The sequence below is a fragment of the Saccostrea cucullata genome, unplaced genomic scaffold (genome assembly GCF_032062105.1).
Source record: "Saccostrea cucullata isolate Sc308-1 unplaced genomic scaffold, CSIRO_AGI_Scuc_v1 ctg227, whole genome shotgun sequence".
Lineage (NCBI taxonomy): Eukaryota > Metazoa > Mollusca > Bivalvia > Ostreida > Ostreidae > Saccostrea > Saccostrea cuccullata.
In genome coordinates this window covers 221,369-245,057 of record NW_026925050.1, presented here as the reverse complement: position 1 = coordinate 245,057, position 23,689 = coordinate 221,369, and the positions used below count along the sequence as shown (strand labels likewise).

Genomic DNA, 23,689 nt, shown 5'->3' with positions numbered 1-23,689 from the left:
TTGAAAGCTGCTCGCTCATGTGAAAATTCACAGACGTATACGGACGAGACCTAAATGGGAATTATTTGAAATATCGACACTCGATGCATGAAATGGTGTTCATTCTTATGTTTCTGACGGCACCGACAAGCAAATCAAATATTAAAACTCATGATCAGTTACCGTACCAATCTCCATCCTAGAGTGTGTCTTAATGTTAAGGATGGGAAAAACTGTCTTCTTAGAAAATACATCTTTGTTTAAAGAAAGACTTGTTCATTTTCCATAATGTTTTATTTTGTTGCCGTCAAAGCTAATAAGAAAAGGTAAGAAAGATTATTTTGTTTATATCATGTTTCATTTTGATTTAATAATTCAAATTCCTACGAAAAAATGAATGAAATAATAGTAAGCAGAAATCACATTTGACATGCATTCAAAAAATTATCGTAGCACAATTAAGCGGTTAAAAAACCCGGGTTATCCGAAAAGGTTCACTGTTTACTAAGCAAAATTAGTAAATATTTACATTTGCAAATGTTTTATCAAACTATTTGTATGCATTTGAAAAATGCGTTTTTACACCTGTGTAAAAATGGTTCATCGAGTGACCATACCTTGATTGTTAATTAGCCAAAACAATTAAGTAAACGTAATTTCATAGTGACATCATATAAGTGATCGACGTATTCAATACATTCAATTTATATCGTTTGTGTTTGAAAAAAAATCATTTGATGGGTTTAAATTTACAGTACCCAACTATTTTTAATAGATCATTCTCAAATTTAAATATAAATAATAAGATATCATTTTAAAACTTTTATCGGGGTATAAAGACAGGTTGGGATGTGGTAAAATCTACCATAAAGGCCGAAAAGTCTTACGGGATTTGATCACATGACTAATCCGTATATATACATCCCGATTAAAGTATGAAAATAATACATATTTGTTTTTGTAAATAAAAATACCCTCAGTAAACAAATTATTTTTTATGTTTAAAAATATATTTTAAAAAAACTTTCAAAATATTTCTTCTAATTATTGTATAAATTAAAAAAACATACACATGTACTTAACACAATTTAAAAAAGAAAGATTTTGGTCATGTGATGAAATACTGGCTTCTGAGACAAGCAAATGACGTTTAAGATCACTTCTTTAACCGTTAAGTTTTCAGCTTTTGACTTTTTTCTTTGGTTAATACTAAGAACTTACACAAAAAGTTACAAATGTAACAGTAGTCAATAAAAATCGTCCTAATAGCCCGAAACAGAACAATGCAAGATGCACATAGGTTTGTGAAGTTGTTTACGCTTTGAAGTTTGAGGAATTAATAAATTAGTCGTCTATTGTAGAAGAATTCGTTAAGTTTTAATAATCAATATTGATGAGAATTTTGCTGAGTGACTGAGTTTGGTCCCTCGGGTATCGGGATCCAGTAAACAAAAAGGCAAAATGCACATGAAATTACAAGACCAAACAAATGGAGAACTTTTACTGATAAAGGTATGTTAAAAAATAACTAATGAGGAGATAAGTTAACAACACACCTTTTTGATAAACGTACCGAAACATCCATAACTTAAGCAGCAATATACACATCATGTGCATATGGGGTTAATGTCTCTCAATTGATATGTTATGCAAGAAGATGCTCTAGCTACGAACAATTACGGAAATGGAGCAGCAAGCTTTTAACAAACAATTTTGTTAATTAACAGGGATATCAAGAGTTTTGGTCTTTGCAATGACTTTGCAAGCAAACTATCATTCAGTCAAATGCTTACTGACTTTTTTGATATAAAAATGTAATTGTAGGCCATTTATTAAACATAAATTGTCTTCCAGTTTTTCTGAACGGACAAGGAGAGCATGTGACCAATAAAGGGAAGGATGCTCACTCCTCCATGGCAAAATTTCTTATCTCAAGTGCTTTTGGAAGGTCCGTGTTTTTTCTGCAATATTGTATTGTTTTTTTTTTTTTTTGGCTTACTGGTAAATACTGTTTGTTATCTCAATAACTCCTAAATGCAAAATGCTTTTTTTCACTTAGAGCTATTCATATCTAGGCTTCAAATGAATCCTGTAGCTTTTAACTAAAACACAAATTAAGGTCACGTTTTTCATCAAAAAGCAGGTAGAGGTCACAACAGATTTAAAGTTGCATCTGTAATTTTGCCGGATCAAAATAGAACGCAAATGAAATTTTGGCATTTAATTCATTTTGCATTTGATGAAATCTACATGAACTTAACGAGAATCCCTTTGTCAACTGACTTTTCAGATGACTTTTTTTTTTGGTCTAAAAACTTACACAAAAAAAGTATGTAGTACAATTCTGGTGTTAGCCCGAAACAGAACAATGCAAGATGCACATAGGTTTGTGAAGTTGTTAACCAAGTTTGAGGAATTGAATCTATTGAGCAAAATTCAATATTGATCTTTCATCGGGATTTTCAAAAAGTAAAATTAATATTACAAACCAAACATTCTGTATAAAGGTATGTCAAAAAATAACTATGACTGAGGCTATAAAAGCAACAACATTTTGTGTTTTTTTAAACAACAATATACACATCATTTATAATGTCTCTTATAAATGTTATGCAAAATTTTCTTACAACAATTTTGAAATTATTAAAATTGTTTTGTTCAGGGATATCAAGACAGAGTCTAAATTTTCAGACGGATAACTATCATTCATAAATGTTAAACATAATTGATGAATTAGTTAAACATAGAATTGTCTTCCTCGTTTTTTCTGATGATGACAAGGAGCACACAGCTACCGGTAGGGAGAGGATGCTCACTCCTCCATGGCACCTGATCCCGTCTCAAGTGCTTTTGGAGCTCTGTGTTCGTTCTGCTTCCATATTATATTTTTTTAGGCTTTGAGCTTAAATATTGTTCGTTATCTCAATAATTCCTAAATGCAAAATGCTTTTTTTCACTTAGAGCTATTCATATCTAGGCTTCAAATAAATCCTGTAGTTTTGAACTTAAACACAAGAAAAGGTCACGTCTTTCATCAAAAAGAAGGTAGAGGTCACATAGGCATCTGGCGAATTTTGTACCGGATGAAAATGAACTCGGCATTCAATTAATTTGGCATATTGACATCAGAAACTGATGAACTTATTTACTATTTTTACCCTCCATCAACTGCTTTTTGATGTTGTATTTTTCTATGTTCCAAAGAACACAGAGTATACAGGGGCTTTACAATTCTGGAAATATCAACCGAGCAGTTTCAATATCTATGAGTCCAATCTTCTAGAACTACGAGCAGCTCCTAATCTCTCTCATATTTTCAAATAATGTAACAATCTGCATTATAAAATACACGTGGATGTATATAACTTATAATAAATAGAAGTAAATTATATTCCAGAGTACATATAATGACCATAAAGATTTTATTTTGTTATTTAATCGTGAATTAAAGAAAAGGAATGATAAAATGGATAAGACATACATTTTTAGAATACCTTGTAATATGTATCTTGGTTTGTTCCTGGAAAATAGCCATTTACAAAATTATAAAATATCTAGTGCACAAGACTTCCAATTCTTGGATTCAATTCAATTTTATACGTTTCAGTATCCTGTATTCAATTATACTAGCTAGAAACCCCCTGAATCTGTAGTATTTTTTAAACAGGCTGAGTGATCTGCCTGTAGATCTTAAATAAAAATTCATAGAAATTTGTTAAAAGTAAAATATATAATTAAAATCAATTTGAACAATTTTAAAAATATTTTTTCATTATCCATGATAGATAAATAAGCACTATTTGGTATGCATTTTTTAATCCACTAATACACTATTTTGTAATTTGAAAATACACGTATCGAAATGAAGAAATGTTGAATAATCTCTAGACCCTCTCTACACGCTAAATCAATGCAAAATTTTATAGGAATTGTAAATATTGAATTTACTAACTAGTATCTGTTTCATTTTCAACATTTCATTCCTGATATTTAATCCCAGGAACTAGTTCGAAAACAATAAAGTATGTTCGATTAGAAATCATAGTTGTTTAAACAAATCTTTCGAGCTATCCTTATTTTTTTTAAAGATAATATTTCTGTATCTACATGTATGCAAGATTTTCCATTAATATTTGAAAACAAGCATTCGTGTATCCGGTGTATAAAGGTAGTTTTAAAATATTCATAATTTTGATGGTATTTGTTATTTCTATTGAATTATTGCATTTTGCTAACATTAAACAGAAATAAAATTTAATCCTGAATAATTTATAACGAGCAACTTAACAAGCCTACAAAAAAGATTTCTTGGTAACAATTATTGGATTGGAGATGTTGTCAAGTGATCAATCATAGCGCTTCAATATTTATAAAAACGATAAGAGCATGACAAGTGGGATGAATATTAAATTATATTACTTTATTTCAGATTGTCCGGGTTAAAATGGTATAACAACGATATTAATGCTATGTCTATCAATACCAAACACAGCCTATAAAGTAAGTACACATTTTATGTACTACAGACTTTGGACGAAAGATACAAAAATATTACTTTCAATATTGTGACGAGGAATTTGAAAATTGGAGCTTTTACGCTCCATTGATGTACATGTTATATAGAATAATTTTAAATTAGTAGATAGGACAAAGGACGAGATAAGAATATGATATCTTTTTTATAAAACGTAGAAATACCGAAGTAAGGTGGTAATACAAAGCTAGAAATAATCAGTTATTCTGGGTTTTTTTCTCCTAAAGTTACATGAATATTTTAAGATTACATTAGCGTATTAGTTCCGAATTGATAATAACTTTAGAGGTGATAATTGCAACTTTAAAGTAGTGTTTTCCAATTATTTCGTCTTTTCTAACTATTCATTTGACTTTTATTTGTAATGTTTGCTTTACAAAATTTTGTTATTTCATTTAAAACCTTTAAAGTTTGGCGACTTTTAAAAGTATTTTTCAGTATTTTATATATATTGAAGTAATGAATAGTGATATTGAGAAATCCAAAGCAAAAATTAGTGATAGGTCCCTCAGTTTAGATCAGGTGCCTAGGTTGATTTACATGCAAACCCTCTCTACACTGCAAAAATTTCTGATTTTAAACCTGACTATGGTATTTTTTGCAGTTAGAGTGATCTGCCCTTAGATCTAAATTCTTAAAATTATGGGACAATTTGTAATCAATTCAGGTATTCTTAACATTTTAAAAGGCCAAGATGAATTAACTGAACATGTTATTTACATGTATTTTCTCTATGGAAGTGAACAACAGTGATTTCTATTCACTGATACTGTGCTGTGTTTGATTATTTTTCCTGGTGGTAAATGCTACGCACCATATGTTGAAAATCATATAAATAAGCTCAATACTAACACCTTTATAGAATATATTTTTCTCAATATCCAAAAAACATTTTGTACTGGTGTAGAGAGGGTCATTAAGCATCCCAGTCATATATCCCTATGCAAGTACGGGGTGGCAGTACTCTGCAGTAAAAGTTAGTATCAAAGCAACACCTCAACTCTTAGTGAAAAAGATACGTATATTTTTCTGTGTACATTATTACATCCGGTGAATAGTTGTTTTATTGTGAAACCATTTTGCTGTTATTTGAAACATTCCTCTCAAACAAGATAAATTCGATTCTTAAAAAAACCCAATATGTTACTCTTCATACAATATGGGTGTTATAAAAAATCAGCTGTGTTACAGCAATTCAACAGTGTGAGTAAGAATCGAATTAAAAAAAATAGTACAAACTTTATATGAATACTGTACAATAGTACACATACAAAATACAAAAATATATATAATTTCAATTTTAATTTTGTGAATGTTTAAAGGCATACTTTGCTTCTTGTGCAGGTATAAGTCTATGGGGACAAAGCAGAGAAGGTTACCTTCAAAGAAGTATACATGTACATTGAGATTAAATCGAATTGCTTGCGCAAATAGCTTTGTTGTTCACAATAATTCCACAATGCTTGAAATTGCAATAAATTAACGCAATGACATAGCTAATTGCACATCCCCGTCATTTTCATAAAGATGCACTTAGCAAAACATTTTAATCGATTACAGTTATTTGTTTAGTCAGATCTCCAATTCACATTAAAGAATTGGAAACCTTGACATAAATCAATAAAGCATAAATTAGAAAAATATAACTTGAGCACTTCAAAAATTTAAAAGAGTTCAAGTTTATAAGAATCCTTTTTTTAAAAATTAAATTTATAGTTAGTTATTAATATAATTTCAAATTTAGGCATTTTGGGAACATTATGATTTACATGCATAAAGGACATAAATTTCCGAGCATAAAACAAAAATGCTCTATATCTTCTTAAACTCAATTGTATATAAAAAATATATCATATAGCTAAATGTACCATTAAAATTCACCAAATAAAATATCCTCGTTAAGCGCATTATACTGAAGTGTTGTACACATATTATTGACAAGTTTATTATCATATACTAGTATACATAGACGTTTAACAGTAAACCGTGTGTGTATTAAATTCTACGCAAATATTGTTATGAGAATATCGCTCATCGCCAAATAAATTGTATCAATTGTTACCTTCTTTGAAGTTGGAGTGCGTGGTTTCTTCATTTAGATCTAGTAATGGTGTTTCTTCACATTCAGCTACTAGTAATTTACATGAAAACGTAATAATGTAACTATGCACTATTGCATCCTATAGAATTCATTGATATCTAAGTGTGTAGAATAAATAAAATAATCCTAGGGGATTACATTTGCAATCTATACCAAGAATATTGTACTTTTATTCAGAAAGGATGATTTCCGTTTTCATATAATATACTTTCCATCAAAATTCAGTTTGAAAGCCCGATAGAAACCTTTAAAATTCAATTAGTTCTAAGAAGAGTTGAAAGAATGTAACATAAATCATTTTAGAATTTCAAAATCATGGCACCAAAATCAGGTACACATCAAGTTTTTATTTAAATTATGATGTCATTGTTTTGTGAAGAATAAACTCCTTAAAGATAACAAACAGTGGCCAACCTTAAAAATCCTAAAGCAGAAATGGAATCGTGAATAGGACAAATAACCCGAACCCCTGCAGACACTTAAGGCGGGATCAGGTGCCAAGGAGGAGTAAGAATCTTTTATCAAAATATATGGAGATAACGAACAGTAGCTCAAAAGTCTATAAAACAATACAGAATAGCAGCAGAGCAAATACGAACCTCAAAAACATCAGAAGTGGGATCAGGTGCTATGGAGGAGTGATCATCCCCTGCCGACCGGCCACGCCCACCGTGTGCTCCTTGTCATGATCGGGAAATAACGGAAAAATCCGTCGTCAATTCAGTGTGTAGAGAATGGCCTAAAAACTAGTAAAAACGTCATGTCAGTCAGCATTTGACTCAATGATAAATTGTATTTGCTGACAAGGCCATTGTATCGACCATAGAACTTACAAAGAGAAGTAAGAATATTTTAACGACTGAACACATCTGTTGTAAGTCCTCTGTATTCTTCCAGAAGAAGGAATAGTCTGTTGTCATACTTGGTATAAAACAAAGACATACGAACACAGTTTGATGTTGTGAAACAATCACTTATCATTACCACTAAAGAAATTCACCATTGCTCTCTCATCTGGGTATTCTGTATTCAACGCCACATTTTTGAGAGAAAATGTGTCCATAAACTTATTTTCATCTGACGAGTCTTTTTCTTGGTTTATTTTTAAGGTTCATGAGGTTTTTTTTAGCTCATTCATGTTGCTTTTATGCATATGAATTAAATAAATAAATTTTTATTTTAAATTGAAAACTTTAATAAGGTAGAAGATGCGGTGCAGTTTAGACCAAAAATATTTCGACGTGCCAAATATATAACGGAATAATAGACAATGACCACGTGAAAAATTATCTCTCTAATCAATATAACATTGAATCTTAAAATGTTTTATAAGAAGTATTATAAAAAAGCTGCATTCTTTAAAAACTTTTGTTACTTAAATGTTAAATCTCCATGTTTAAACATAAATTTATTAAATTCTTTCAGATGATGTATCAGTACTTTGTGTGGCTTTCCATACTTACGTTTGGTCCTATCCCTCTTTTCAGTTTACAAGGTGAGTCTTTTACGAACATAATGTATTTTTTTAAAAAATATTCCTTTCTTTGTTGTGTTTCTAAAAAAACAATGAATTAGACATTACATTTTTTTCGGCATTTATACAAACAAAGCAAATATTTTAAAATATCAGCTAAAAATAAACCTGTTTTCTACATTAATCAAACAAATAAGATAGGGGGAGGTATGATTTAAACAAATGACTCCTCCTTAATGTCCCTGTTAGATTTATCAATCTTTGTTTATGTTTATACATGAATTTATTGTTTGTTGATTACATATGAGATCAGTCACTGTTCGTTAACGTCATCTTTTCATATCATTGATAAAGTAGATTAAATTATTTTCAAACTTAAATATTGTTTTAAGGGGAAAGATGATCATGAATGACAATAAAAGAGTATGACCAAATTTGTTTAATTGTAGGACTTTCACAGCGAAAGGAGATTCATTTTTCCTTCCCTTGCAGAGAGAAATATCTTTAAATTGATTTTCAATGTTTACAGAACTAAATTAAATGTCAACAAATGATCAAGTAGATAATAAATTATAAAGGAGAATGAAGTTATAAGTGAATTAGATTTATCAGGGGGTCTTTGTTTATACCCCGTTTACAGAATTGTATTGTTTGTGGATTTACAAGATCAGTCACTGTTCGTTAACTTCATCTTTTCCGTTAATTAATAAATTAGATTAAATTATTTTCAAACTTAAATATTGCGTTAAGGGAAAGATGATCATGAATGACAATAAAAGAGTGTGACGAAATTTACTTAACTGTAGGACTTCCACATTGAAAGGAGATTCCTTTTCCTTCTCATGCAGAGAGAAATATCTTTAAATTGATTTTCAATGTTTACAGAACTAAATTAAATGTCAACAAATGATCAAGCAGATAATAAATTATAAAGAAGAATAAAAGTTATAAGTGAATTAACGATTATTTATGATAGTTATCCGATCTTGGATTCACTGACGTAAAGTTGATTGAAATTCAATACAAATTCAATAGTTATCGAGAAACCTAACCCAAATCCTCAAAATAAGGATTCCACAAATATATGGTCTTCCTTTTATAATTACTAAAGATGTACAAAAATACTAACACAAAACGCATATTCATTATAAAATGTCTTTAAGTCTGTAAAGTATTAAATTTTAAATATCTTAAATAAAAATACCATGATAATATACATAAATGTACTTCTATAATACGATTAGTTGTAAATTGACTTTTAGGATCTCTAATGTAGTCTAAATACATTGTATTCAACTACAAGTCTATGTATTATTTGCTTCACAGTTGCTTGTCAATTAAAAAATCCGTAAAATAGAAGCAAATAACAGTGTCTGAAAAAAAAATCATAGGACAATCATAATAGCCTTTTAACTTTTTAACATTGAAAACACCATACAATTATGGCAGACAATATTAGAATAGGCAATATAAGAATATCAGTGATGTAAAATATTGATAGAAATGCAAATTAAAAAAATTAATGCTAATATGTTATTCCTATTTACACACAGATAAAGAAATGAGCAATTTTCGCCATTGATATTCTTTAAAACATTAATTTGTTGTAATGGATAACCAGCACATTATTATAACATTCTATTTACATAATAGAATACGGAGAAGTGTTAATAGTCAAAACTGCTTGGTTCATGTATCAAAGAATATTACAGGCACGTAGCAAATTTTTTCCAAACATAACTTTTACTACTGAAAATGTTCATTGAAGGTCTCGTTGCCACCACCCCCCCTTTTTGTTACAGTAAAGTACAGATGCTACATGTACGTTACTGTATTAAATTGCATTTTACTATTTTGCCTAAGATATGTAATACTCTATACTGTATTTGAGTCCCCCTTTTCTGGCCTCCATTTTGTTAACTATGTTTTACTTCTTTCGTCATTCACTTTATTGAATGACATATTTCACTTCTACATGATGTTATTTGTTTTTGCCTGCTTTAAGAAAAAGTTCAGTCGTTCGGCAGGAGAACTAGGGAACATAAACACGATAAAGGAAAATTAAATTGCATAAAACGAGTATCATGAAATACTAATAAATACGGTGTACCACTTTGCTTTAGAGATTTTTAGGGAATGTTTGATATTTATTACGAAACCTATAACTTGTTTAATTGTTTGCCAGATTGCATAAATCGATCACAGCATTTATGTAAAAAAATACTAAACTTTTATGCAAAACGGGTATCATAAAATATTAAAAATATGATTTAATACTTAGCTATAGAGATTTTTATATGGAATATTTAAAATGTATATCAACATCTATAATTTGTAAATTGTAATATAATCAGCATATCTTTTAACATGTGAAGCTAATAAAAAATATACTTATAATTAACCTTTCCTTTTGAATGACCGCTCGTATGTCGTGCAAGCATATAACCATTTCGAGGAGAAGTGCAAAAATAAAAGAGTATTTTGAATGCAGGGATCGTTATATAAATAAAAACACATTAGTTGTACATCAGGAGATCAAAGAAAAGTTTATTTATTGTTGGTGCTTACAAAATATCATTTACAAAAATAGTTGTTTTGTTTCAATATCATCATTGTTTTACGCAGCAAATAAATAAAAAAAAAGTCTGTTAATTCAATGACATTTTTTACCATTCAAAGCATCCGTGTAAACTATCCCAGTACCTTTCAAAAAAGTGTTTTAAAGGGAATAAAAGTCATAAAAGTGCGCATTTATGGACAAAAGACAATGTATTGAATTGAACATATTTTATTGACAAAGTCAAAAGGATGTGAACAAGAAAAATTTAGATATCCTCTCAATATAACTTTTGTTTGCCAAAAAAACATATAAACATATGTTTACTATTTACATTATATACATTGAAAATGAAAGGAATTTTCTTTAAATATACAAAAATAATTTTTTTGATATGGTGATTGAAAAAACATATTTTGAAAAACGATTTGTAAATATATTTAAAGAAAAAAATTCTTAAAAAGTTGACACATTTCATTCGAAAGTTTGAAAGGCTGCCCGGATAGCATTAAATGTACACTATAATATGTCAAATTTCTGACAATAGCTTATTCATTAACAATTTCTTTTTTACATAATGTTTACAAAAAAAACATATGATATGTATTTCTAGTAGAAATGTCTTTGTCAAGAAAATATTTGTAATTAGGTTCAGCGATATAAATTTTGCAGATAAATTTAAAATACAATTGTGTCTTAATCTTGAAATGAATATATGTTACAAAACCTTTTTCCACAGGAAAAATATTTCTGAGGTTTTACATTACTATTTTGAAGATATTTTTGAAATGTTAATTTCTCTGAAGTTCCCTCCCTTGTTTTTAGACTTTTTTTTTTGCAAAAATTCCACATTCTAACGGTATATAATAAATGATTTATTATATAATTCATATTCTGTATTTTGGCAAAGAATAATTTAATTTCTCGGATCCGGGTATGTATCCTGAAATATTGCACAAAGAAAGCTGTTGTATAGGTAAATTGTTTTTAATAAATTTTTTAATTATTGTGCATTTTATAATTGTTATTAAAATTTGCCCTAAAAAAAATGCAGCTATATTCCAGTGGTTCCAGCCTGTTTGTAATGAATTTCTTGTAGCAATAATTGTAAGCCCAGTAACTATTCTTGCAAATATAGTTGTACTTTTTCAAGATTCTCAATGTCTGTTTTTGTGCATCCAGACCAAACTTCAACAGCATATTCGAATTGTGGTCTTATAAAAGATATATACATCTGGGACATATCTTTGAACAGTAAATTTTAATTTTTTAAGAAGCCCCGATGTTTTGTATGCTTTTTAATAATGGTATCAATATGATCAAATGACCATCCTTTAGACGGCAGAAGTATTATCCCAAGATTTTGTGTTCATAACATTCCAAGTGCAATTTCGAAAAAATAAATTAGGAAAATGCTGTACATTTTTGAAATAAAAAATACTGCATTGGTTTTCTGTGGATTGAAAATTCAATAACCATTTCTTTGACCATTCATTAGTATTCTAAGATCATGGTTAAGTTTTGAAAATCAATATGATTTGGTTATCTGAACATTTTGTAAAGAATTATCATTTACAAATAGTTACAAACAAATTCATATTTTCATTTACATACAATAAAAATAATAAGGGACCAAATTACTGAGAATTAAAAATTGTCCTACATGAGGAAAAATGATTTCTATAACATCATGACTTTAGTTGAATTCTTTTGTTAGATAACTATCAAACCAATTAGCATATCAAATTAATTCCATTTGACATTTTTAATTTGTAAATTAAGCCTTTATGCCAACCCTATCAAATGCCTTTGATAAATCACATAACACCATACAACATGAATTTACCTTCAATCAACACGTTTTACTTTTTTTGGTATGTTTCTTTAATTGAATTGATATACTGTGGAATGATCTGGTAAAAAACTGCCTGGTTTTATAAAATATAGTATGTTTATACAAGAAATTGTCCCATTATTAAAAATTTTCATTCTTTCAAAAATTTTGCTTGTGATCAGCAAAGAAACTGGTCTATTTTGAAGTGATTTATTAAAAAGTTAAGAACATGTGCTTTTCCAGCAGTCTGGAAATGTTTTTAGTGATGGGATTTGTTGAATTTTGTATACCAAAGGTTCTGAGATAGTTTCTTTGCAAGATTTTAACATTTTATGGCTGATTGCAATCAATCTTTAGATTTATTGACAGGAATAATAGAAATATATCATGATTTCTTGCTCTTGTATTTTTATGTGTGGAAAATTTATCCATACATCTTGACACTATATTTGGGAGCAGATTACTGTCATCTAACTCTGTAATTGATGTGAAATATTTATTTAATAGTTCTATTTTTTCTATGTAAAATGAAATTTTTTAGTTTCCATTGTTGTCTGTAAACTGACAGGTGGAATTTCATTTGTTGGTTTAATGGAAAAGTATCTTTCAGTAACTTCCAGTATAGTTTTTGATATTCAGATATCAATTGGATGAGAATCTATATTGTCATAATAGTTTTTAATAGCACAACTTTTTCATTTAAAACTTTTCCTTTCTTTCAAAGATTTTCATCAGATTCTCTTTTTGCATTTTGTGCTATTTTTCTTGAGTCTATTCAATACACAAAATGTTTTCTTGAAAGAGAGTTATAATGGTTTATCATTTGGCCTTATAGTAACAGTTTTTTAGGTATGCATTGATGAATAATAGAGTTAAATTTTTCTTTAGTGAAGTTTGTTGTTGCAAAATTAATGTTTTCTGTATCATCAATAAGGTATTCCATCGCATTTTACAATAAAATCATTAAAAAAGTTCTAAATCTGCTTGTTTATAGTTCCAAATTTTACGTTTATATGCCACATTAATTTGTATTCTGGTAATATCTATATAAGTTGCTTTATTTTCACTAACTTATTTATCTAATTTGTTCCAGAACTCATGAATGTATATTGTCACTAAAATGATAGGATTCCATTGTTTCTGTTCTGTTAGATACAGTTGCTACAATTAGTGTAATATTTGAAGAACAGTGTTCAAAATATGTATGAAAAAGCATGTGTTAACTTTTAAAAAATCATCGGATTGCCAAGTAAAATATTGTTTAGAAGACGATGCAAGCCTTTTCAATGGTGTCAAGAAATTTTTGCCAAAAGACATAAAAGTGGTGCTTAAATAATCATATTTTATTCCTACATTTGGTATTTCTATCCAAATGAAGTTTTAAATCTTTCTTAACTAGCCTTAATTAAATTTAAACATAAATATTACACCATTGATTGAAGGATCAAATATATACTATTACTTTTTTCTCAAAAATACACAGTAAAACCAATTATCAGGATAAAAGAACTTGTGTACAAGTAACAGTGATATCTTGACTAATTGCAGGCTTCTTCATGCATAGTGCTAACAACATTCATCAATCAAAACCTTGAAATGGTGATCCAGGTATTTATATTCTAAAATAAATGCTAAAAATTCATTATTTTTGATAGTCCTAAAACGGTTTTTTTCTCCAGATTAATTTTTAAATGTCTTAACTGCACAAATATGAAAAATTGTGCAACAAAATTGATTCTGCAATGTATGACATACTGTTAAATATATACTAGATACTGTATATGAAAAGCACCACTGCAACGTATGCACTGTAAATAACAAAATACACAGTAACTATTTGAAACCCTTAAATGTACCAAATTTTTCTTTAAAAAAATTACCCATTCTCAAAAATTTTAAAAAATAGTTATTCAATATCTAAGGTTTGGTTTTGTTGAAGGGATTTAGTGAATTTTTATTATTTGAGAACATATACAAAAGTTGTGAATGTTGAAATAGGAAGAAAGGAATGTCTAAAAAACACATCAATTTTTAAGTGCCTAACGAGAGTAATTTTTGTTCGCACATGAGTCTCTTCACGTAGAGACTGGAGCAGTATGACCTACCTCCACTTAACGGTCATACTTGACTAAATCAGTATGAGCTACTTGTACGTCCACTTTACCATGTGACACACTTGACTGGAGCAGTATGATCTAAGTCCACTTAACCATGTGTCACACTTGACTGGAGCAGCATAACCCACCTCCCCTTAACCATGTGACACACTTGACTGGATCAGTATGACCTACTTCCACTTAACCACGTGACACACTTGATTGGAGCAGTGACCTATCTCCACTTAACCATGTGACACACTTGACTGGAGTAGTATGACCTACCTCCACTTAACCATGTTACACGCTTGACTGGAGCAGTAGGACCTACAACCACTTTACCATGTGACACATTTGACTGGATCAGAGAACTACCTCCACTAAACCAGTTTTCATTATTGTAAGTATGTTCTTCTGTTTGGTTTTTTCCCTGTGTAAAGTTATCTTAGGGTTAGTTAAACGTATGATATTTCCAGTTCGTACAGCGTAGTAAGACGTGAGGAGTGTTTGGTTAAAATCCTCGACGGACACCAATAAGAGACCTATACGTGGTGTGAAAGTGACAGTATGGATGGTCCAGTTTGGGTGCTGAAGGTGTGTGGTATTTTAGGATTACGTTCTTTCCAAGCCGGAGGGTGAGACCAGCAAGTCTCTTTTGTCGATTGTCCGCATGTGAGTTTATCGGGGCGGATAATGCACGTGGTTTTACGGGAGTCCTTCAGCGTGACTAGTGACATGAATAGTGAATTTCAGTGAATTGTGTTTGTAAATAAAATTTGAGAAAGGAAATTCCAAAAACTATTATACAGATTATTTATTAAAGTGAACTTTTTCTAATTTCTTATAAAGAACAGCTATTTGTTAATCTTATTATCTGATACGCGAATTGAACAAAAAGACTGCTGATTTAAAGTAATTTACATTGTATCAGATATTTGTATATTTATCACTGTTTCATATTATTCTAGCTTGAGTGTGGTGTGAAAGGAGGGAGAGAGAATATTATCATTATTTTTTTTTGTTTATTTTCTTAAATGAATTTTTTTGTTATCTCAGCCATACAAAATTCCAAAGAACTCATTACACGATGTGGCACACTTGACTGGAGCAGTATGACCTACCTCCACTTAACCATGTGACACGCTTGACTGGAGCAGCATGACCTACCTCCACCTAACCATGTGACACACTTGACCGGAGCAGTATGACCTACATGTACCTCCACTTAACAATGTGACACACTTGATATGGAGCAGTATGACCTATGAATATATATATAAAAAAGTCTGTTAATTCAATAACATTTTTTACCATTCAAAGCATCCATGTAAGCTATGCCAATACCTTTCAAAAAAGTGTTTTAAAGGGAATAAAAAGTCATAAAAAGTGCGCATTTATGGACAAAAGACAGTGTGATGCACGAAATCGCTCAATGTACCCATTATGTACATTTACACGAGTAACTTGGAAGTGTGGAACAAGAAAATTCGCATCCCACAATGTCTTTCTCGTTTGTTTACAATTAAAACATATTAAGAATAAAGTGTTTCTTGAAGACGTCTTTTGAAAATGTATTTGTATTTTCAGTTTTTTCTCCAGTAAATTTTGCAGGAATATATCAATATTGTTATGTTTTTTATCTTTGATTTGTAAATATATTTGCAAAACAACATTTTTGACACAATATGGAATGTCTGAGGCTGACCCGGATATCTACGCATCGTATACTTCAGTCTTCTTCATTCTTCTCTCTATCCTTCCCCCAAGGAAAAACCCTTCGACAACAGTCTCATCAAACATATATAGAAATATAGATATTTGTCGATAAAATTCATCTTCTGCTCATGAAAAATTCAATTTTAATTTCTCGGATACTTACCTAACATAATGAAGTAAATGTCAGCACAAAGAAAGCAAAATGTGTCTTATTTACATAAATTGACCTTTTAATTATTTTTTTAGACTTTGGTATAATGGTTAACGTTCCCTAAATAACCAGTAAAATGATGTCAAATTTTATGCAGCTCTATGGGAAAGAACAATCAGGGATCCATGCAATTCTATCATTTAAATATTCAATGTGGGTTATATACTTGTGGTTCTAAGAATTTTTTGCTAAAGAGGTCAAACAAAATAAGATAAATAGGAAATTAAAATAAGGATGTAGTTTGAAATGTTTTCCAGTCATTATTATTATATACCTGTAGGCAAACGTAACCTAAACTGTGTCATTACACCAGTCTATAGAAAGTTTGGGTACTGTTGTACTGCAGGGCAAAATACTATTCTTGGTGGGATTTGATTTAATTTTTATATATATTGAACTATTTAAAATGTCGTCAAGCGTTATTTATCTGCCCTGCAAACACGAATTACTAAAATTATCGTTAAAAAGGCAATTGATTACCTAAATTAATATAATTGAAGTAAGCAAGTTTGTAATATAAAAATACTTCGTATGTATCGCTTATATGGTGCATAAAGCTGTTTTCTTACGTTTTTGACAAATGTTTTGTAAAATTCTCAGATATTATCCCATATTCATTTTGTTTCATAAGAGGAAAATGACTATTTCGTAAAAGAAAACGTGCTTATACAGTGTATTTTAGAATTGAGATTAAAAATTAATGACAAATTGAAAAAATTAAGACAGCAATAAAACAAATGACTCTAGTTTTGCATGCTTTGGGACATTTTAACACAACATTAAAAACACTTTATGAAATTAATAATAATTGGGGTAATATTTAAAATAAAATTTTTCAAAGCACCAGTCACAAATTAATGTTTTATTTTCCAGTGAAAGATCCAAAATGTAGATACAGAGTTCAACTTCCGGTTGCGTCATGGCACACAGCATACGACGCATGCGCCGAAAACAACAGGACTTTAGTTACGATAACATCGTTAACTGAGATGTACCTCATAGATTTAGTCTTACAGGAGGTTGATGAATTGTTTTTGACTCCATTAATTTACAGGTATGTTAAGCACTTGTAAAATCCTATTAGTAAGAATTTTTAATCATCTCTTTATAAACAATAAAATATGAACTAACATAATGATTGCATTGTCTACTTTTTTCCCTGTTTGTTCGATTATGACAATTTAAGAAACACTCAACAGATATGACTGATGGGAAGGGAATGCTGACTGACATTTTTCATACTAATTGTTAGTCCATTATTTATACACTGAATTAACGACGGATTTTCCCCTTATTTCCCGGATGACAAGGAGCACACGACGGGTGTGACCGGTCGGCAGGTAATGCTCACTCCATGGCAACTGATCCCACTTCCAATGTTTTGGAGGTCCGTTTTTGCTCTGCTCCTATTTTGTATTGTTTTCTGGATTTTTGAATGCTTTGAATACTGTTCGTTATCAGGATGATTATATATATATATAACATGTTAATATGAGCATGATCCCTGTTCTTTATTTTCATATCTCATATCTTTCTGTGCATCATTCAAACAATTTAATTATGTTTTTCTAAATATTATTAGATTTTTTTGGTTTCAGTCATTCCACTGGAGTATGGATTAAAGCCTTCCTTCGGTCCTCTACCAATGAAAGCATGTTAGAAAATTGTAAATCTTTAGATCCTCAGCTTCCAGTAAAGATAAGTGATGCAGGTCCGAGTGATATGGTTTGTCTTTACTACAACAGAACAGAGCAGAACTTCATCACAGATGATTGTTCTCAAGAAAAGATGTTTATCTGCGAAAGTAATAGTGAAGGTATACTTTAGAAAATTTTACATAAGTAAAACTTTTTCATGAGTTATTTATCATATCTTAATGGATTTTCATGTATTCTAAGTTTTACATATCTCCTATATCAATTGGTGAAAAAATATTGCTAAACAATGTACAACTTTAGTTGTTTAAAACTTTTTTCATTTCAATTTTATTTGATCTACCGCATTTGTATTGTAGAACTTGAGGCATGTATGAAGGACACGGCAAAAGAATCCCTGAAAGACGAGGTTCCATTTAAGTTCTGCTTAGATACAGTTTACAATAGTGTAACATCTGAAGAACAGTGTGAGAAGATATGCAGAGAAAAGCAATCCTGTTATACATTTACGTATTCATCGGATTGCAAAATCTACCGTTTAAAAGACGATTCGACCTGCTCAATGGGTCGATATCCCCCTCCAATGATTAAACATAAAAGTAAATGCTTAATATCAAATATATTTAAGTATTACATTAATTATAATATATATAATTCTAATGTTTAGTTTTCTGTATTTTTAATCCTCCCTCCAACAATTAGACATAAAATTTCAACTAATTTTGTATGAGTGATTGGTCAGAGGTTCTAATGCTAGGGCGGGGCTATATAGATTATATAGTAAAAGTGCATTATTTCTTTGAAAATCTTCTTCTCTGCTCCTGGGTATTAAACAAACAAATTTTATGTATAGTTATGATAAGCAAGAGTGTCTCTTCCAAAATTTTGAATTTCATGACCCCAGGGTCAGGGCTTCTGGAGTTAGGGCGGGGCTACATAGATTGTATAGTGAAAATGCATTATTCTTTGAAAATCTTCTTCTCTGCTCCTGGGCATTAGATAAACTAACCAAGTACATACAGTACCTGGCCAGAAGTCTGTCATAAAATGGCTGACGTAACGTAACGTGAACAACGTGAACGCAAAATTCAAAAAAAAAAAAACAACTAAATATTAAGCACTTACCCTTTCATCTCTAGTATTTAGTTGCATGACCCTTAGATTTAATAACTTGTCGAATTCGCCTTGGAATTGAAGCGTACAGTGAATGTAGTACTGAGGCAAGGACCGCCATAGTTCCTTTACTTTCAAGATGAGGTCTTCACAGTTATGAATATTGTGTACCTGTCTCTGAATACGTATTTTTATAGTTCTCCACACGTTTTCATTTATATTGATATCTGGAGATTGTGATGGCCAAATAAGACATTTAAATATCGTTTTCAGTTTTCCATGATTTTGTGGCGTTAGAGGAGTGGACCGGTGCATTATCACCCTGAAATAAATAGTCACCATTCGGGAAATGGCGCAAAATAACTGGCCATAAATTTGTATCTAAAATGTTAATGTATTTTTGGGAATTAATATTCCCATCTACCTCTGTAAATGTTCCGATTCCTTCGTGAGTATTACACCCCCAAAACATCACCGAGTACTTTCTGTTTCCACGGACGCCAAGACACTCGGGTCGCCATACTTCGTCGGGTTTTCTCCAGATGTAAACTCGCTTATTCTGGTCAATCACAACCTGGGTTTCGTCGCTGAAAATCACCTTTTTCCAATTATTATTCACTGTCCAATGTAATTTCCCTCGACACCAATTTACACGGCGGGTGCGGTTTACAGATCGAATTGTCAGGGTCTTCCTGGTTTTCCTTCTTGTAAAGTTTAAAAATCGCAAACGTCTTTTTACCGTCCGTGAAGAGATAGAACTTGGTAACTTCGAGTTCACTTCATCAGTTATTTCACCCAAAGTTTGCCGTCTGTTGAGTTTCACACATCGAAGTATCTTACGATCTCCTTGCACATCAGTTTTTCTAGGTCGTCCGCTTCGATGCTTATTTTCGATGGATCCGCGCGTCTTGTATCGCTTGAGAAACTCGGAAATCCCAGACTGGCTCACAGAAAGAATAGCTGCAATGTTCTGTTGGGTATATCCACTCTCAGACATAGTTATTATCGCATTTTTCATAGGGGTAGACATTTGTTTACCTTTAGTAGCCATCTTGTCAGTTGCTAAACATTTGACAGATAATACGTCACTTTTATAAAATGACGTCATAGAATTATTGTATATACTGTATAGAAAGGAACTATTCAGCAGCAGCTTGTATAGAATGATTTATTTACCAACGCTAAAGAAAAAAAAATTGGCTTCCAGAATTTTGATATTTCGGCAGCCATTTTTATGACAGACTTATGGCCAGGTACTGTAGTTATGTTGAAAAAGGCTGCCTCTTCCAAAATTTGAATTTTGTGACCCCTGGGTTGGGGGTTCTGGTGTTAGGGCGGGGCTCTATTGATTATATAGTGAAAATGCATGAATTCTTTAAAAATCCATTCTTTTGCTCGTAGATATTATGCCAATGATTTAAGTACATATTTAATGATGAAGAAAGGTTCCTCTTCCAAAATGATTAATTTCAGGGCCCCTGGGTTAGGGTACGGCAGGAGGGGGGGGGATTTACTTAGTCTGAAAATAAATTAATGCTTTGAAATCTGCTCTTTGGTATTAATCAACCATTTATGATGAAATAAATTTTATAATAAAATTTTGAAATATGTGCTCTAGGATTAGTGATTCCTTTGGGGCGGTATGCGTAACTGGTGGTTATAAAGTGGAAATGCATTTTCTCTTTGTTACTCTGATCTACCTCTGGGTATTAAGTAACCAATGAAAGTAAGCATGCAAAGTCTATAATTATGATAAAAAAAATAGTGCCTCTTTCAAAATTGTGAATTTCATGGCTTTTGGTTTAAAACACAAAACAAATTCAATTGCTGGAAAAATGTTACATAATACTCAGGTGACCTATAAGGCCCATGGGCCTCTTGTTTATTTACATAAGACAACAGCAGTGAGTCTCATTGATATCAATCATGTTGATTATCTACAGAGAAAATGTAAAAGGTAAAAATATCGAACACTGATCGATCTAAAAATAACTAAACAATTACAAATATGTAAAAATGACATAAAGCACGGACCCCTGGACATTTCAGAGGTGGGATCAGGTGCCAAAGAGGAGTGAATACGCTCTGTTGACCGGTCACACCCGGGAATTATCTTGTCAGATTCTGTTACGCGTCTCATCTGCATTTTACCAAATAATGACGAATTTCTCAGCAAAGAAAAAAACCCTGACTCGAAGTACATGTTTATGTACTACAGTAATATTTTCACTGATTGAAGTTTTTTTTAATATATAATTCTAACAATTATCAGGAAAATAGAGTTATGTACTAATACTGCAAAGATATCTTTACTGGTTGCAGGTTTCTTTATGCATAGTGCTACCAATTATCCTGTATCGTCAGCAAAACCTCTGACAGAATGGTGTCCAGGTATTTGTTTTCTAAACTAAATGCTAAAAAATTCATATTTTTTTGATATCCTTAAATGAGGATATTTCTCCTTTTATTAATTTTTAAATGTCTTAATTGCACTTGATCAAAAATTAAAACAAAGATTGATAATGTAATAGGAATATCAAATATATACTAGTATACTGTACAGTACCATTGCATGCACTGTAAATAACAAAATACACGGTTTGAAACCCTTAAAAGTAAAAAAAAAATAACATTTACCAAAGTCTTCTCAAAAAATATTTTTCCCCTGGAGAAAAAAAAATATTTGTTAAAAGGGGTGAAGATAACTGCGATCGCTCCTATATGAAAACGTCTACAAACGTCGTAGAGCCAGGGAAAATGAACTTCTATAAATTTGAATCAATTTTTAAGTGCCTAAAGGAAAATTTTTGTTCGACTTGAGTCTCTTCAAAACATACTATTATACTACTTTAAAACAAGTTACTCGCTTCGTTTCATCTGTTTTTGAGCTTTAATTACATCTTTTATTCCTTGGAACTATCATAATAAGACTATTATAAACAATTTGACATTGGCGTTTGGTAGATTATCATCTAAAAAAAGCATCAGATAAGGAAACTCTGAAAGAAAACAAACACAATGAAAAGTTAAGGGTAAAAGTTTATAAACGATTTCAATTAATATTTGGTTGCAAATGACTTTCAGTAGGATCTATTCAATATAAGAACAATCTAAAACGTGATGTGGCTTAAGCGTCGCATGTATTTTAATTCCGTTAAAAATCTTGACAATATTCTTATATTCATTTGCTAATCTATAGAATTGACGGAAGAAGTGATTCAAGAGAAGATAGACAACATTCAGAAGAATTTAACAGTGAACCCCAAGGAAACAAATCAGTATATTCGTACACTGACCAGCGCACCGGATGATAGACAATCGGCAAAAAACATAGGAATCGTAGGTGTCTCGGTGATCAGTGTCGTGTTTGGAATCATAATTCTCTCTGACTGTATCAATGTGGTCAAAGGAATCCAAAACAAATGTACCAGGTAAAATACAATTGAAAACAAGTTGGCTGAAAAATCCTGTCAACCACTACTGATATGCTCAAGTAGGGAATATACTACCAATCATTTGCTTACAAAACCTGACATAGCCATGGAATCTACTTCCAAAATATATTCAATGTTAATTTTTTAATTAACAAAGAACGAAAAAGAGGAAAATAATGACTGGATGCCGATTTTAGGTGTTTGTGGGAAGATATAGGATAAACAGTATTATATTGCGTGTTTCTTTTGTGTTTTTATGAGTGACTAGTATGGAAAAAAGGACTTTTTAGTAAAAATCAACAATATCCAGAGGTGATCAAAATCGACATTATATGCATGTGTTATTCGAGAATTATATGGAAGTGAAATGAAATGAACATTTTCCCAAAATGTTGAGATGTCTGATTTTTTTCTTATAATCTTTTATCTTACCGTTTGTTCGTCATTTTGTGTGTATATTGCACAAGGTTGTAATTTGTCACCAATGGTATTTTTTTTTTAAATTTCATCATCGGTTCTTCAGAAGATCAATTTTTTTGCAGAATGCAAAGTATTAGAATAAGCAAAATTAATGCAATGTCTCGAATCATAGAGCTATTGTCTTAATTTCAATGGAACTTTTTAATTGCATGATAACGGTCGATCAGCATTGTTTGAATAACAATTATAAATTTTTTACAAGTCACGAAATTATCCGATATGATCCTGATAAAGTTTGACCTTAAAGCGACATGGACGCAGTTTCAGCTAAAAAAAATCAAATTCATTTTTCCATTTTTTTAATGTTTAGAAATACTTGACTTAGGTATTTTAATGATAATCAAAAATTTAAATTTCAGTTGTCGAGATACAAGACAGACTTAGAGCCCCAAACTTTTGTTAAATTAACAAGGCTCGTGCCATGAATTTGTTTACGAAGATTAATTTGCAAATATTTGTTCAATGAAAGCAGTTTTTTTTCAAAGTTAAGTTAATTCTAAATACC

General features: G+C 30.7%; 1 protein-coding gene across 2 annotated transcripts; it reads left to right on the top strand.

The window, feature by feature from the left end:
* Positions 1 to 23,689, top strand: LOC134267928 (uncharacterized). 2 transcript variants are annotated; one of them, XM_062750131.1, is made up of 7 exons: positions 1 to 305; positions 8,040 to 8,109; positions 17,376 to 17,556; positions 18,101 to 18,318; positions 18,517 to 18,756; positions 21,593 to 21,661; positions 22,470 to 23,689. In XM_062750131.1, the coding sequence occupies exons 2-7, from the start codon at positions 8,040 to 8,042 to the stop codon at positions 22,703 to 22,705; spliced, it is 1,014 nt and encodes a 337-aa protein (XP_062606115.1). In that variant the 5' UTR covers positions 1 to 305; the 3' UTR covers positions 22,706 to 23,689. The 2 variants fall into 2 exon arrangements, with proteins under 2 accessions (XP_062606115.1, XP_062606114.1); XM_062750130.1 differs by lacking the exon at positions 1 to 305 and adding an exon at positions 4,407 to 4,479.